The sequence below is a fragment of the Denticeps clupeoides genome, unplaced genomic scaffold, assembly GCF_900700375.1.
Source record: "Denticeps clupeoides unplaced genomic scaffold, fDenClu1.1, whole genome shotgun sequence".
Classification (NCBI taxonomy): domain Eukaryota; kingdom Metazoa; phylum Chordata; class Actinopteri; order Clupeiformes; family Denticipitidae; genus Denticeps; species Denticeps clupeoides.
In genome coordinates this window covers 355,302-368,544 of record NW_021630004.1, presented here as the reverse complement: position 1 = coordinate 368,544, position 13,243 = coordinate 355,302, and the positions used below count along the sequence as shown (strand labels likewise).

Genomic DNA, 13,243 nt, shown 5'->3' with positions numbered 1-13,243 from the left:
AGGTTGCCGGTTCGAATGTCATGAGTATGCAGGAAGTATTCTTTTTAAGTTTCTCTTCTCTGAACACCTCTACATAAACACTTCAGCCAGAGCGGAGCTGTTAATGAAGTGAGGACATAACTGAACCAGCCACTCCTTTACCCATCTGGAGCTGCCATGCTCTCCTTCAGAAGCATAATGTTGTGCTGTCTGGACTTGCTTTACTAAATTGAATTTTTTTAGCTTTTCGGACAGAGAGACTACAGTCGAATGTTGTCTGTGATGGTGTCCCTGGGGAATGCCGACCGCACACTGAATCAGCAGATTTATCTATGCTATACATTGCATATCCCAACATGATCTTGTGGCATTAATTCTGGTATAAATAACCAGGCACCAAAAAAAAATTTGACCCCTTGTTTCATTCAAATTGCTGCATTTTCTCTCATTTTATTTAATTATTTTATTTTCATTTTTAATGACCTTTTTGTCCATGTCTGTCCTGTTCCTGGTAATTTCATTTAAATTTAATGTACGGCTCCTTGGATGTGTTAAAGTGCATTAGAAATAAATCTGGTATGGTATCTCACCTGCTTTTATTGGTTTCAGGCGCCCAGGTTTACTGCTGGTGAGATGAATGGTGGTCCAAATTGGATGCTCAATGAGAAAAAAATCTTCTAAAATGCTGCATGGTTGAGGGAGAGTTGGACAAACAGCATGGATGCATAGACATGCTTTGCAAAAAGATTGCTGAAGGATTGGAGCTGTGGCTCTACAGTTCACCAGCAGAACAGAGTGTAACTTGTACATTTCTAGAATAAAAACCAGGTTGCACTCTGCATAAAAATCACTGTACGCAGTTCCGGGGGAGATGCAGTTCTTCTGAGGGACATTACTGTGTGTTATTTAACCTGCTAAATGTCAAACCTGTTAAGAGATGCATTGGTTACGTTCTGGAATTCTGCTAAAGTTGGGGACATGTTCTTATGTCTTCAGTAGCATTCTCATTCCTCTGGATTTACCATATGTTGCAGATTTTAGAAATTGATGGGAAAGCATAACATGTAGAGATAGATGTGGCTTTAGTGTGATGATCAGGACACCAGGCCTTTGTAGAGAGGTGGGTGTGTGCCTCTGTGTGGAAACAGCTGGAAATGTAACTCTTATCCCCATCCCCTATTCTCTGGCCATGCACAAAATGTTTTAATCTTAAAATATATCGCTCTCTCACACCATTTTTTCCATCTCTTTCGCTTGTGTTTGTTCTCTCCCTGTCGCAGTGACTGAATGCCATTTCTTTCTCTCTCCCTCCCCCTCCTCTCCTCATCACTGGATGAAGAAGAGAGGAGGAGGAGGCGGAGAGGGAGGGGGTAATGGCAATGGGGGGCTGCGGAGAGAGGGATCTCTCTCTCCCTCTCTCCCTCTCTTCTTCCTGGCCGTCGCTGGGCCCACGGAACAAAAGCGTGTGGTTCATTTACAGGTAGCGTCTCTCTGTCTTTGTTTTTTCTCCTCTTCTTTCGTTCCCTGCCAAGGATGGAGGGAGGGGGTGAGGAGGGCTGGAGAGACGCAGAGAAGAGGTGCATGATTTGTGTTTTGTGGTGGTTTCATGTATCCTCTGATGGTGTAAATGCTGCCTGTGCATGTGTTCTCTCTGTCACATTCTTGTGCATGTGTGTGTGCACATGTGTCAGTCTCTATCTGTTCACCTTCTGGTTTTTATGACATGCTCCGTTCTATAGTGTCCATGCATCTATTGCACAGTGTGTAGATGTGGTAATGCCATTCCAACCATCACTGTGGATATGAGTCATCCTGTATGTTAATCTGTATGGAGGTTATGGGATTTAGCACATCACCGTGTGCACAGCAATGTCATATTTACAGTAAGAAGTGGTGAGATTTATTATTGGCTGTACATGTGTGGGACCAACAGTTTCTGGGAATTCTACAGCCTAGCATAACCTGTAACACATAACCTGCTGTTTCCTAGCTTACACCGCATGCTTGACAAGCAAAGGCATTTTTGCTATTTATTTACTGCCATGGCTGTTAAGAAATAAGGGTGAGCAAACTATTTTTCCAAATGTCCAAAATTTGATCTGATTTTGTAATGTTGGAGAATCGATCTGAGCTGTAGTCTGTGGGCAGTTCTATGATCTTGTTCTATGTTATTCTGGGTAAGGACGGGGTTTTGTGTGTGCATTGTACCTGTAAGTGTATTAGAATTGTTTGGCTACATTTACTTAACATGATAGCACCACAGAGATTGCACAGAGAAGTGAGAAAAGAGAGACAGAGTGTGAAAAAAGAGGGAATGAGGGTGTGATAAAGAAAGATAGAGCCACAGATGGCGTAAGCTTATTAGTAACTAAGACTGACTGTGTGCATTTGAATACATTTTTTATTATTTTATTGTTCTTTGCTTATTTCTTTTTTTCAGGGGAAATTTGTATGTTAGATTCTTCTTAGATCTTTTCTTTTGCTGTTCTTGTGTTGTAAGTACTTAAGGAATACCTGGTTTGGTTCACAGTTTGTTATTTCCCTGCGTTTTAGTTGGATGGTGTATCGTAGGCTGACAGCTCGCTTGTTAGAGCTTTTTTTATTCAGTGTGGTAGTAAAGGTGGGGAAACCAGTGCAGTTCTATTGCCTTGACCAGCAGAACATCTCCCCAGGCCACTACAATGTCAGAAGCATTACACAAATGTGCTGTTTGCATATCTGTGGAGATTCCTCAGATGGAATCAGATGGAACTGAATACATCAGAGGCCTAACTTTAACATTTATTAGTTATATGACTCTAAAAACAAAGGTGAATTCATTACGACCAGGTTGGGAAGCTTTGGGAGATTCTATCTGTAGCCACAACTCCAGAATGAGGGACTCCCTTTACTTTAAAGAGATATATTTCATAGCAGTCTTCATTGTTCCAGTTTTGAATCCATTAACCATCTTATTTAGCTAATTACTTTAAGGTGGCGTGGTGTGGCAGTGCCTCGGTGGTTAGGATGTTGGATTGGTTGTGACCAGAGTTTTATTTAAATTATTGGCAACCCTGATCCCATGGTGTGCTGCAGTTTATCACAATGACAATCACTTCACTTTCGATTGATGGACATTGTCCTCTTATAGTATGTAGCATATTACAGGTTCACACTAAACTGTCTAATAAAAGTGTGTATCTGTATGGAAGTATTAAAGGTGGTAGTAGCCTAGTGGCTAACACTGTCACGCACAGGCAAGGTGAGGAAACAGAGGAGTTGGAGGAGATAAGATGAGATGAGATGAGATAAGATGATGCCTTATTAGTTCCACCAGTGGGAAATTTACATTGTCTTGGCAGGAAGTGGACAGTACAAGATAAGAGCAGAATAATACAATATAATATAATACAGTATAATATAAAAGTTCACTGTAAAAATAAGTAAATATAAGGTCCTAGAATAGCAAAAAACGGGTGGTAGTAGCCTGGTGGGTAGCACACTCGCCTATGAACCAGAAGACCCAGGTTCAAATCCCACTTACTACCATTGTGTCCATGACACAATTTAGTTGCCAGACCATATATAGAGTGTTAGTGTATGTATATATTCAGTCTGTTAGTGTTCAGAATAATGATGCATTTCCTTGTTCGTGCACATTTATATATCTTCATTTGTACTAAAAATATTGGCTGTCAAACTATATGGTACAGTTCAAGTATAGGTGAAGTATAGATAGATTCCAGGATATATTCAAGCAGCATATTCCAGGAAGGGCTGGATTTACAAATCCTTCTGCTTTGACTTATTGACGTATTGTCATTCTTTCTCTTCTACAGTGACTACATTATAAAAGAGAAGTCTGTGCTCCTGCAAAAGAAAGAAAATGAGGGGTTTGGTTTTGTTCTACGTGGAGCTAAAGGTGATTGTCTCTTCACCATCTTCCACCGTCTTCCATCTCACTGACGTCAGATTTTTTTCTGATATTTTTGATATCCTATATTTATCTGACTCTAGCGCAAACTCCCATTGAAGAGTTCAGTCCAACACCAGCCTTCCCAGCTCTCCAGTATCTGGAGTCAGTGGATGAAGGTGGTGTGGCCTGGAGGGCTGGGCTGCGAATGGGAGACTTTCTTATTGAGGTGTGGACTGTCAGATGAACAGGTTTGTGCCCCCCTTCTTCATCATCTTACATTACAATATTTCCTCTCTCTATCTATCAGGTGAATGGGCAGAATGTGGTGAAGGTGGGCCATAGGCAGGTTGTGAACATGATAAGGCAAGGAGGGAGCAGTCTGATGGTAAAGGTTGTCATGGTAGCGAGGAACCCAGAGATGGAAGAGGCACCCAAAAAGAAAGGTGTGTGCTGATCCAGGATTTAGGTGGATGTCAATCATTTTCTAAAATGATTAATATATAAAGAATTGTAGGATGAAATATAATTAACCAGCGTGAACCATGTATTTAAGATGTGGAAGATGTTGCATTGTGATGTGGTGACTAATACTGCACACTCCTTCCCCTTCTTCCATAATAGTGCCCCCACAGACTAAGAGACTGACCCCTTCAGCCATTGCACTGCGCTCTAAATCGATGACCTCTGAGTTGGAGGAAATGGGTGGGTGTAGGATGTTTTTATAAAATGCTCATAGTACTACAGTGATAATAATTATAATCATGAATTATTTTTACAATGACATTGTGCAATTAATAAAAAAGAACACCATTAATTCATTTATTATATTATTAAAGATGATATTATTACGCAATTATTGTTGGTGTTGTCATGGTAAATGCTAATAAGGTTTATGCTAATGCTTCAAATTTTGCCTGTAATGACACTTCCCCCTCCCTCTCCTCTGCTGTCTTGACGTTCCTCAGTGGAGAAAGGTGTGAATCACTCTATTTTCACATTCATATTTCTGCTTCTTACACAGCCATAAACAATGGACATGAGTGGCCCCATCATTGTTGTCTTCATCAGATGCAAATTTTTATATGTGCAGGATTATGAATCATTATACACAGTCTAACAAGTGCTTAAATTGTTTTATTTGTCCTAGCTAACTCTCCCTGGAAGAAAAAAGCTGGTATTTATGTCATTTTAAATATTGCTGAAAATGTATATTGTGGACTATGCATTCCCTTATTTTAAACACCCACTACTCCAGTAGAGCTATTTAAAAAGCTCTAGTAAGAAATGTTAATGGTTAACATTAACGTATGGGTACAAAAGGAAATGATAGTATTAAACTATTATTTACTATTGCATTTTATTAGAGTATGAGCCCTCTCAAAGCACAGAAAAGAAGAGGAGTGTTTATCAGATGGCACTTCGTAAGTAGCTCTACACACATTGTTTATTACTTTTTTGTATCTACTGTATCTACTGTAAAAAGAAAAGTTAAAGTAATGTTGTAAGTCTTATTTCTATCACTCCACTATTTTAGTGCTGACATTCATGTATGATTGACTGTCATCATTGAAGGAGTTAGATATTTTCAGGAATGAAATCTATATCTCTGCAGTTCTCTTCATCCATGTGTCTGTTGGTCAATCAGATAAACTAGATGAAATACTTGCTGCAGCACAGCATACCATCAGCCCATCTGACTCAGGGGCTCAGCGCAGTCATACAGGGAGGAGAGAGCAAAACAAGGGCTATTACACTAACAAGGTACAGTTACCACAGCAATTCACATATTTGAAGTGATTTCAAATTCAAATACAGATTTGGTATGTATTCTAAACATATAATTTATTATCCAAAATAAATGCATTACTGCATGTTCTGAACTTTCTTCTCCACTTGCTTTGCATTACCAGCAACCAAGTGTTGATCAATCAGGTGTTGCCATGATGTCATCGGGATCTGGGATTGGTTATAACCAACCTCAGTTTTCATCAAGCCATACCTCTCAACACGGCATCATTCTACGTCAGAAATCCATTGGTGAGTAAAATTGGGCACCAAGTCATAGTAATGAACAGCTTTCAGTGAAGAGTTGACGACTGACCTCCCCCATGACACCCTTTACTTCCCTTTCACTTTCTGTACAAAACATGCTACTATATTCTGCTAGATGCACCTGTTAAAGACATGCTGCAGACATTGTCCACTGTCAATGAATAGGCGGACAGAGTGTTTTAAACTAAACAGAGATTAATTCAAGTACAGAATAAAGCGTTCAAGGCTGTTAGGTCAACAGAAGAATTGGCAAGGACATGATGTGGTCCAGTCAGAAGATGGGTGAGGGTAAACATGGCAAATCAAGAGTTTGGGAGGAGGAACCTGCACAACAACTCAGGGTGGTGGCAGGGCAGGTCGCAACAAACACAAGACCCCCACTGACCCAGCTATGATGGACTGGGAGTGGACAGGCAGGACCAGGAACTCAGAGGCCCACGTTTCACACATCCATCCACACACAACATGGAATAGGTTCATGGCCCTATTCCCTTCCAAAAATTTTCAGAATTTTCTGTTAATTGAAACTCTAGTTTCTTCCCACCATCTAAAGGCATTAGGTGGAATGTGTGTGATTGAATGGTGTGTGTATGCAGCCTGTGGTAGGCTGGCATGAGTCCCCACCCTGTCCCAGTGTCTCAGAATAGGACCCTGAGACCCTGAGTGACAGGATTAAGTGAGAGAGTGAGTGTGAAACCCCATGAACATGGAGTTATATTGTCTTTGTGTATACTCACTCTATATACTCCTCATTTATTTTGTAATATCACATTTTTTAGGTATAAACACTCACAATGTTTGGGGGGAATTCATAAGTTACATTGTGTGTGTAAGAGAGACATTCAACAAAATATATTTCTAGAAATAATGTTGGAGTAGTGCAATCAAATTTAGCTTTTTAAAGATTTGTAAAACAAGAATTAAAAAATTAAACAAGAAATCTATTGGCACCCCAATGAATGACTGGTTTAAAGTGAAGTGATTGTCACATGTGATTCACAGCAGCACAGCACACGGTGCACACAGTGAAATTTGTCCTCTGCATTTAACCCATCACCCTTAGTGAGCAGTGGGCAGCCATGACAGGCGCCCGGGGAGCAGTGTGTGGGGACGGTGCTTTGCTCAGTGGCACCTCAGTGGCATCTTGGCGGCTCGGGATTCGAACCGGCAACCTTCTGATTACGGGGCCACTTCCTTAACCGCTAGGCCACCACTGCCCCACCACTGGTGGTCATTTTTTGAACATTTCTCTGACCATATTTACTCATTCAGCTCATAAGAATTACAGCTGGCACCACATGTCTAAACAAGAGTTAGTGTCAAGGCCATTAAAAGGAATGCACTGTAACATTTCTTATTTCTAATGTGTTTATTTCTCTGAAATGTCAGGGGTGGCAGATGAAGAAAGAGGGTCGCTCCATCCTCCCACCATGAAGCTGTCTCGAAGCCTTTCAGTGCCTGGTCCAGAGGATATTCCCCCACCCCCAGACACTTCAGCACCCGAACCCCCCTTATCATCTGGGGGTAGGAGACCCGAACCAATTCACAGTGGCCCTCCGGCACACTTCTTGACTCACGCTCAGACAGGCATGGCCCCTCCAGTCAGTCGAGCAGGCTCCCGTCGAGATTCTGCTGATGCTATTCGCAAAGGAGGAGCCAAAATGGGCGTTCTTCGACGGGGATACAGCAATGCTACACCTCCTTCTAACATTACTTCTGCAGCACCCAAGCAGGCCATCGCCAAGGCAGCAGGACGAAGAGGGGGGGGGAAGGGCCCGTTGCTCAAACAACCCAAAGTGGAGGACGGAGGTGTTCCTCTTCGCAGTCAAATGCAGACACAGTCCCGGGTTATGGATAAGAGCTCAATCCCCATACCCACCATTATTGTCAAAGCACCCTCCACCAGCAGTAGTGGACGTTCTAGCCAAGGTAGCAGCATTGATGCTGAGCCCCCTGCTGAATTAGACCAGGATAAGGAATCAGAATCCATAAATCCTTCAGTAAGCAGACCTTCACCACCTTCTATGCCAGTTCCTCTTGCCCAAGATCAGAAGGACCATGTTGGACCACCAGGGGGAGATGTAATGAGCTCAACAAAAAGAGAGCGTAAACGCTTCCGAGATTCCGGTCGAAAGAGTGCCTCCTTCTTCTACTCATCAGAAGAAGACGTCCTTGATGAGACTGCCACAAACCAAACCGAGAGAACCTCTCCCCGCCTGCGTTCATCTAAATCAATAGATGAGGGCCTATTTGCTGGTGACTCCTTGAATGATCAGGGGCTTAGTATGCCTCCAGCATTTGGCCTTCCCCAATATGCTTCACCTCACACTCATAGACATGCACAGGCAACCACTTTCATTCATCCATTAACAGGAAAGGTTCTAGATCCAGCATCTCCACTGGGATTGGCTCTAGCCGCACGTGAACGTGCCCTCAAGGATGACCGGAGGACATGCCGTGAAGAACGACACTTTGGCAGGCAGATGTCCAGTTCAGGGGTGTTTCCTTCAACAGTTTCCATGACCAGTCCACACAATCCACCCACCCCCTTCATCTATCAGCCTCCTGGTTCTGTCTACATAGCAGGACCTTCTCAGTCAACAATGATTCCCAGTGGCCCTGAGTCTTCTCGATTGCTTCAACAGACTGGAATTGTGGTTGGAACAGGGTCCAGGGCAGGAGAGTTAGAAAAAGAGGCTAGGGAGGGTCTGCGAGTGCGGTTCACTGAAGACAGACAGGAGGATGTACAATATCAAAGTCAATACCACAACCAATATCAGAATCAATATCAAACCCAAGATCACAATCAGTACCATGATCAGTACCAGTGGGACTGGCAGCACGAACATGAGAGGGGTGAGGTCATGCTGAAAAGCATGTCTTCATGTGTTCAGAAACCACCTCAGACTAATCAGCAGCCATCTTCTCGACGGCAATCACTCCTATGCATGGAGAGTGAAGATACTGCAAACTCCTTGGGATATGCAAGGACTCAAGCTGCCACCATCTCCACTCTGTCTGCACAAGAACTTGATGCATCAGGTAGGAGGAAGGATGTGGTGGAAACAGATGTGGGACTTATGGTGTTACCCCCTCCAGCGCCCTCTGTGGATGTGGATGATGAGTTTGTGTTTTCAGACCCACTGCCACCTCCATTGCAGTTTGCCAACGGGAGTGACCATGGTCTCCAAGGATCTCCCACTTACACACAACAGCAGCAGCATCTTCAGCAACCACAGCAGAAGGACCTGCACAACCAACACATTCAGCAGCAGGATGAGCTACAGCTACAGTCACAACAGCAGTCAAGTGTGACAATTGAAGAGCAGCAGCTGTCACACCAGCCATCCGCAATTGTTCATCCTTTTCTCTTCCCTCCTTCCCCACTAATTCCTCCACCCCAACTCTGCCCTAAAATACCTGCCTCTAACATAACTCTCCCTTCGACCACATCAAACTCCCCAAGTCAGCCTCTTCTCCATCACTTGAGCCAAGCTGCAACACCACAGATCACATCAAACACCTACACTCCACATACATTAAGAAGATCTGGTCAGGGTAGCAACATAGAGCCCTTCCCCAATAGTGCTGCTGTCACCCCCCATTCACCACATATTCCCCAGGCAGGGGACTCAGCGGCCTCCAGCTTAACGTCATATGACAGTGAGGTTGCAAACCTCACCCAGTTGGCTCTGTCACCGTGCCTCCCCTCCCCACAGAGCTTCCCACCTACCACCTCCCCATCTACCCTCAAACACTCTGTACGTCCTCCCCCCGCCCCTCCTTCTGCCGGTTCTCAGTCCCTCCACCGCCCTCTGCCGTTATTCTACACGGCGAGTCAGGGTCAGGACTGTGGCAACGGCTCCCTGACAACTGTCACATACTCTACAATGACAACTAGTCCCGCCCTTTATGCCGTTTCCACAACCACTGCTGCTGGTACCATAGCCCCAAGCAATCAACACCCTCAAGCACCAAGGCAAGGTGGAAGAAAGTGGCAGCATGCTGTGGTGGATTGTGGGATGGGAGAATCGGAGGGCAGCAAGGTCCATCCCCTGGACGTCCTAGGAATGAGGGAAGGTGATAGAGGAAGGAGGAGAGAGAGTGTAGAAAGTGGAGGACTAGGTCAAGTTAAAGAGGGATCACAGACAGATAGACGGGTGTCTCTGGATTCTTCTATGGCTTTCAGAATACACAACAATGGCACGCATAGATGGACCAATCAGAGTGGCAGGCCAGTCCCGCTGCTTCAGCGTCAGACAAGCGCTGCCCCTTTCCTCCAGCACACTCCGAAGCAGAAAGAAGATGAAGATGAAGGGCTGGGGTGTGAGCCTGGAGCCATTAAAGGGCCGTTGTTTTTGGATTACAGACTGAGTTCCCCGCTTTCCAGTGTGAAGGCCAGCATCATTAGTGAGCTGAGCAACAAGCTCCAACAGATTGGAGGATGGCAGGACCAGAGGGAGCACGCTACAGTCAGGTGAGTGAACACATCTACTCTCAAGTGCTCTGCTTCAAAATGCTTCACCCACAGGCCACTCAAATGTCATGCATTACCAGCTCACTGCTGATGTTTATTCATGATTGTCATGGCTGTGATGTTATACAAAAAACTGTATACCTGTATTCAGGCTCCTTGTCTCTTCGTGCCATCATTATAGTAATATTAATCCTTCATTGCCCCTTTTAAGCTCTGCCCACCCATCAGCGCCACATAATCAAAGCCAAGAATCACCACACAGTGGCAAGCCATGGGCATTGCGCAAGCTCTGTGAATGCTAGCTCTCTGCAATCATGCATTGCCATGGCAACACACCACCACAGTCTGTCTCTCAGTGCAAAATAATGTCACAGCATATTCAGCTCTACTTCATTTTTTTTTATTAACCATTGGACTTGCAATAGGTGCACAAGGTCAGAATGTATTCCCTTTACTATAGGAAAATGACTATATCATATGTGAATTTCACAATATATATTCCTACAGAAATAAATACTTTCAGTATGTCTCTAAGCATTTATAAAACAAAGGGCAAGCTCAGAATATCAGGTGCAATGGCAAATCCATCCAAGAATGCAATGAATTTTACTTTAGAGTGAAAACTAAGCTGTTAAGCAGCGTAATTCATTCTTTCAGAGATGAGACTGCTTTTCCAGGGAGAAGAATTTGTGGTTGTACCACACCAACGAACAGATGTAGGCAGAGTTTTCAAAGCATCACAGAGGCACATCGTGCATGGATACCAGAGTAACCGGAGTTACGTGCTGTAAGTGTTATAAAACTGGATACCATTTTTTCAAATGTACAAATAGCAGTGGTAAGAAATTCTATCATGCCTGTCTTATCCGAAAACATTTGTCATTAAAGTATAAAAGTACTCATTGGGATTTGCATTTGCAGAACAGGTTATCAATGGTAGACTGAGCTTGCCCATTAATGAAAGACATTATGGGCTGTATTTCCCCATGCAAGACGCAGTGTGTGGGGAATGTTCACTAATGTGACAGCATTGAAGATACGAATGAGAAGGGAGTGCTTGATAGTTATTTTTAGACAGCAAGAACTCAGCCAGTCTTCTTGCTGGGAGAAAGATGTGTAAAATTGCAGGTGCCTGTTCCCACACACCCTACTTCAATTCGGAATATTTTCTTTCAATTAACATAAATATATCATGTAGCACAGCATTCAACTGCTTCCACTCTTCTGTTCCCCTTCTTTCCCTACGCTGGGGTTTAAGCTAATATGATGTCGGCATCAGACAGCTGCTAACAACACAGACATGTAGATTCTATTTTATTCAACTAGTGATTAAGACATTTGTTAACATGCCCCATAAACTATTTAACGACAGGAAAATATGGCCCCACATGTTCTAGCCGAGGGAGTTTTTCTAACAAGGTCCATGCAACAAATGTAATTTTTTTTTGGAAAATCCCCATTTGCAGTCGCAGTATGCAAATATTGATTGCACTCTTGTGTTCTGTCTTCAAACAGATTCCTAGAAGACCCTTCCATTTCCACCTTGATTTCTCCTTCTGCTAGCACCTCCTCTCCTTTGCCCATTTCTGCCCCACAGTTGCTACAGAGGGAACTTTCCCCAACCTTGCCCCTCTCCCCAACTCTACCATCAGCACTGCCCACGTCCATACTCCCCTCACTCAGTTGCAGTTTATCACCAACGCTGACCCCAAACCCCTTAGCCAGTTTCCCATCCCCATCCAGCCCAACCCAGTCTTCCCCTTCAGACTGGACATGCCCACCTGCTCTACCTCTCCCAGCCTCCCCTCTCAGCCATTGTCATCCCCCTCTTTCTCCATCCTACTCCCCATATACCACTTCTCCAAAACATCGCTCTAAGTACCGGGCTACTGAAGTTCATCAGTCTGAGAACCACCACTCTCACGCTGTGAGGCGCAGAGCCCCTAGCCCTCTGATCTCCTGCACAGATCGGCCTCAGCCCGGCCCCCCTCGGCCATCGTCTCTGCCCGTCTTCCCCAGCTCAGCACTGTACAACGCGCCTTTTGAGCTGCAGTCTCCACTCACCCCGCCAGCCCACTCTCTTCCACTTACTGACTCCTTCTTTCCCAGCACGCCCCCACCTCTCTTCTCCCCCTCCCATGCCACAGCAAGTAACCCCCTGATGGTATCACACTGCTTCTCACCAACACAGTTCCTGTCTGGAGGCTCCTCCCCTTCTTGTGTGAACTATCCACCTTTCACCCTACCTCCATCAACCAGACCTTTTGCCACAAAAGCCCTTCCTTTCTGGAGCAAGTATGACGTTGCTGATTGGCTAACCTACTTGAACCTGGGGGAGCACCGGGAACGCTTCTTGGACAATGAGATTGATGGCTCACACCTTCCCTCTCTGACAAAGGAGGACTTCCTGGATCTGGGCGTGAGCAGAGTAGGCCATCGGATGAACATTGAGCGTGCGCTCCGTTCACTTACCAACAGGTGAGGCCAGACAAGCAGAGAATTCAGGAGAGTTGAGTGTAGGGCTGTTTTCAGAAGAACAAGAATCTCTACTTCTCTTTTTTCTTTTGTCTGAAACATAGCATGACCCATTTTCATTACTCTGTGAACATTTTTTTTGCAAATCTCAGTCAATAATTTACCATTATTCCTCTACAGTTGTGGTTAGAAGTTTACATATACTTTTCATGGATTTGAATGTGATAGAGTCAAAAGTAAAGATGCTACCTTAAATATCTACACACACCAAAACTAATATTTGCTTGGTTTTTAGCTGGTTGCTCCTTGGCCTGATGCAACAAGTTGAGTTCATTTAAATATGTTCTTTATCAGTTAACAGTGAG

At 44.1% G+C, this 13,243-nt stretch overlaps 1 protein-coding gene across 5 annotated transcripts in view; it reads left to right on the top strand.

Annotated features, from left to right (window-relative positions):
* Positions 1 to 13,243, top strand: part of LOC114780053 (SH3 and multiple ankyrin repeat domains protein 1-like) — a 66,702-nt gene that overhangs the window by 52,084 nt on the left and 1,375 nt on the right. For 4 of the 5 annotated variants that reach the window (XM_028967555.1, XM_028967556.1, XM_028967554.1 and 1 more), the window contains 11 exons: positions 3,798 to 3,880; positions 3,976 to 4,100; positions 4,182 to 4,317; positions 4,496 to 4,576; positions 4,840 to 4,848; positions 5,022 to 5,048; positions 5,239 to 5,295; positions 5,520 to 5,635; positions 5,785 to 5,911; positions 7,316 to 10,403; positions 11,919 to 12,881. In XM_028967555.1, the coding sequence (XP_028823388.1) occupies positions 3,798 to 3,880; positions 3,976 to 4,100; positions 4,182 to 4,317; positions 4,496 to 4,576; positions 4,840 to 4,848; positions 5,022 to 5,048; positions 5,239 to 5,295; positions 5,520 to 5,635; positions 5,785 to 5,911; positions 7,316 to 10,403; positions 11,919 to 12,881 (4,812 nt within the window). Of the gene's footprint in view, positions 1 to 3,797; positions 3,881 to 3,975; positions 4,101 to 4,181; positions 4,318 to 4,495; positions 4,577 to 4,839; positions 4,849 to 5,021; positions 5,049 to 5,238; positions 5,296 to 5,519; positions 5,636 to 5,784; positions 5,912 to 7,315; positions 10,404 to 11,060; positions 11,191 to 11,918; positions 12,882 to 13,243 lie in introns of those variants that run through there. The other variant, XM_028967557.1, reaches the window with a different exon arrangement.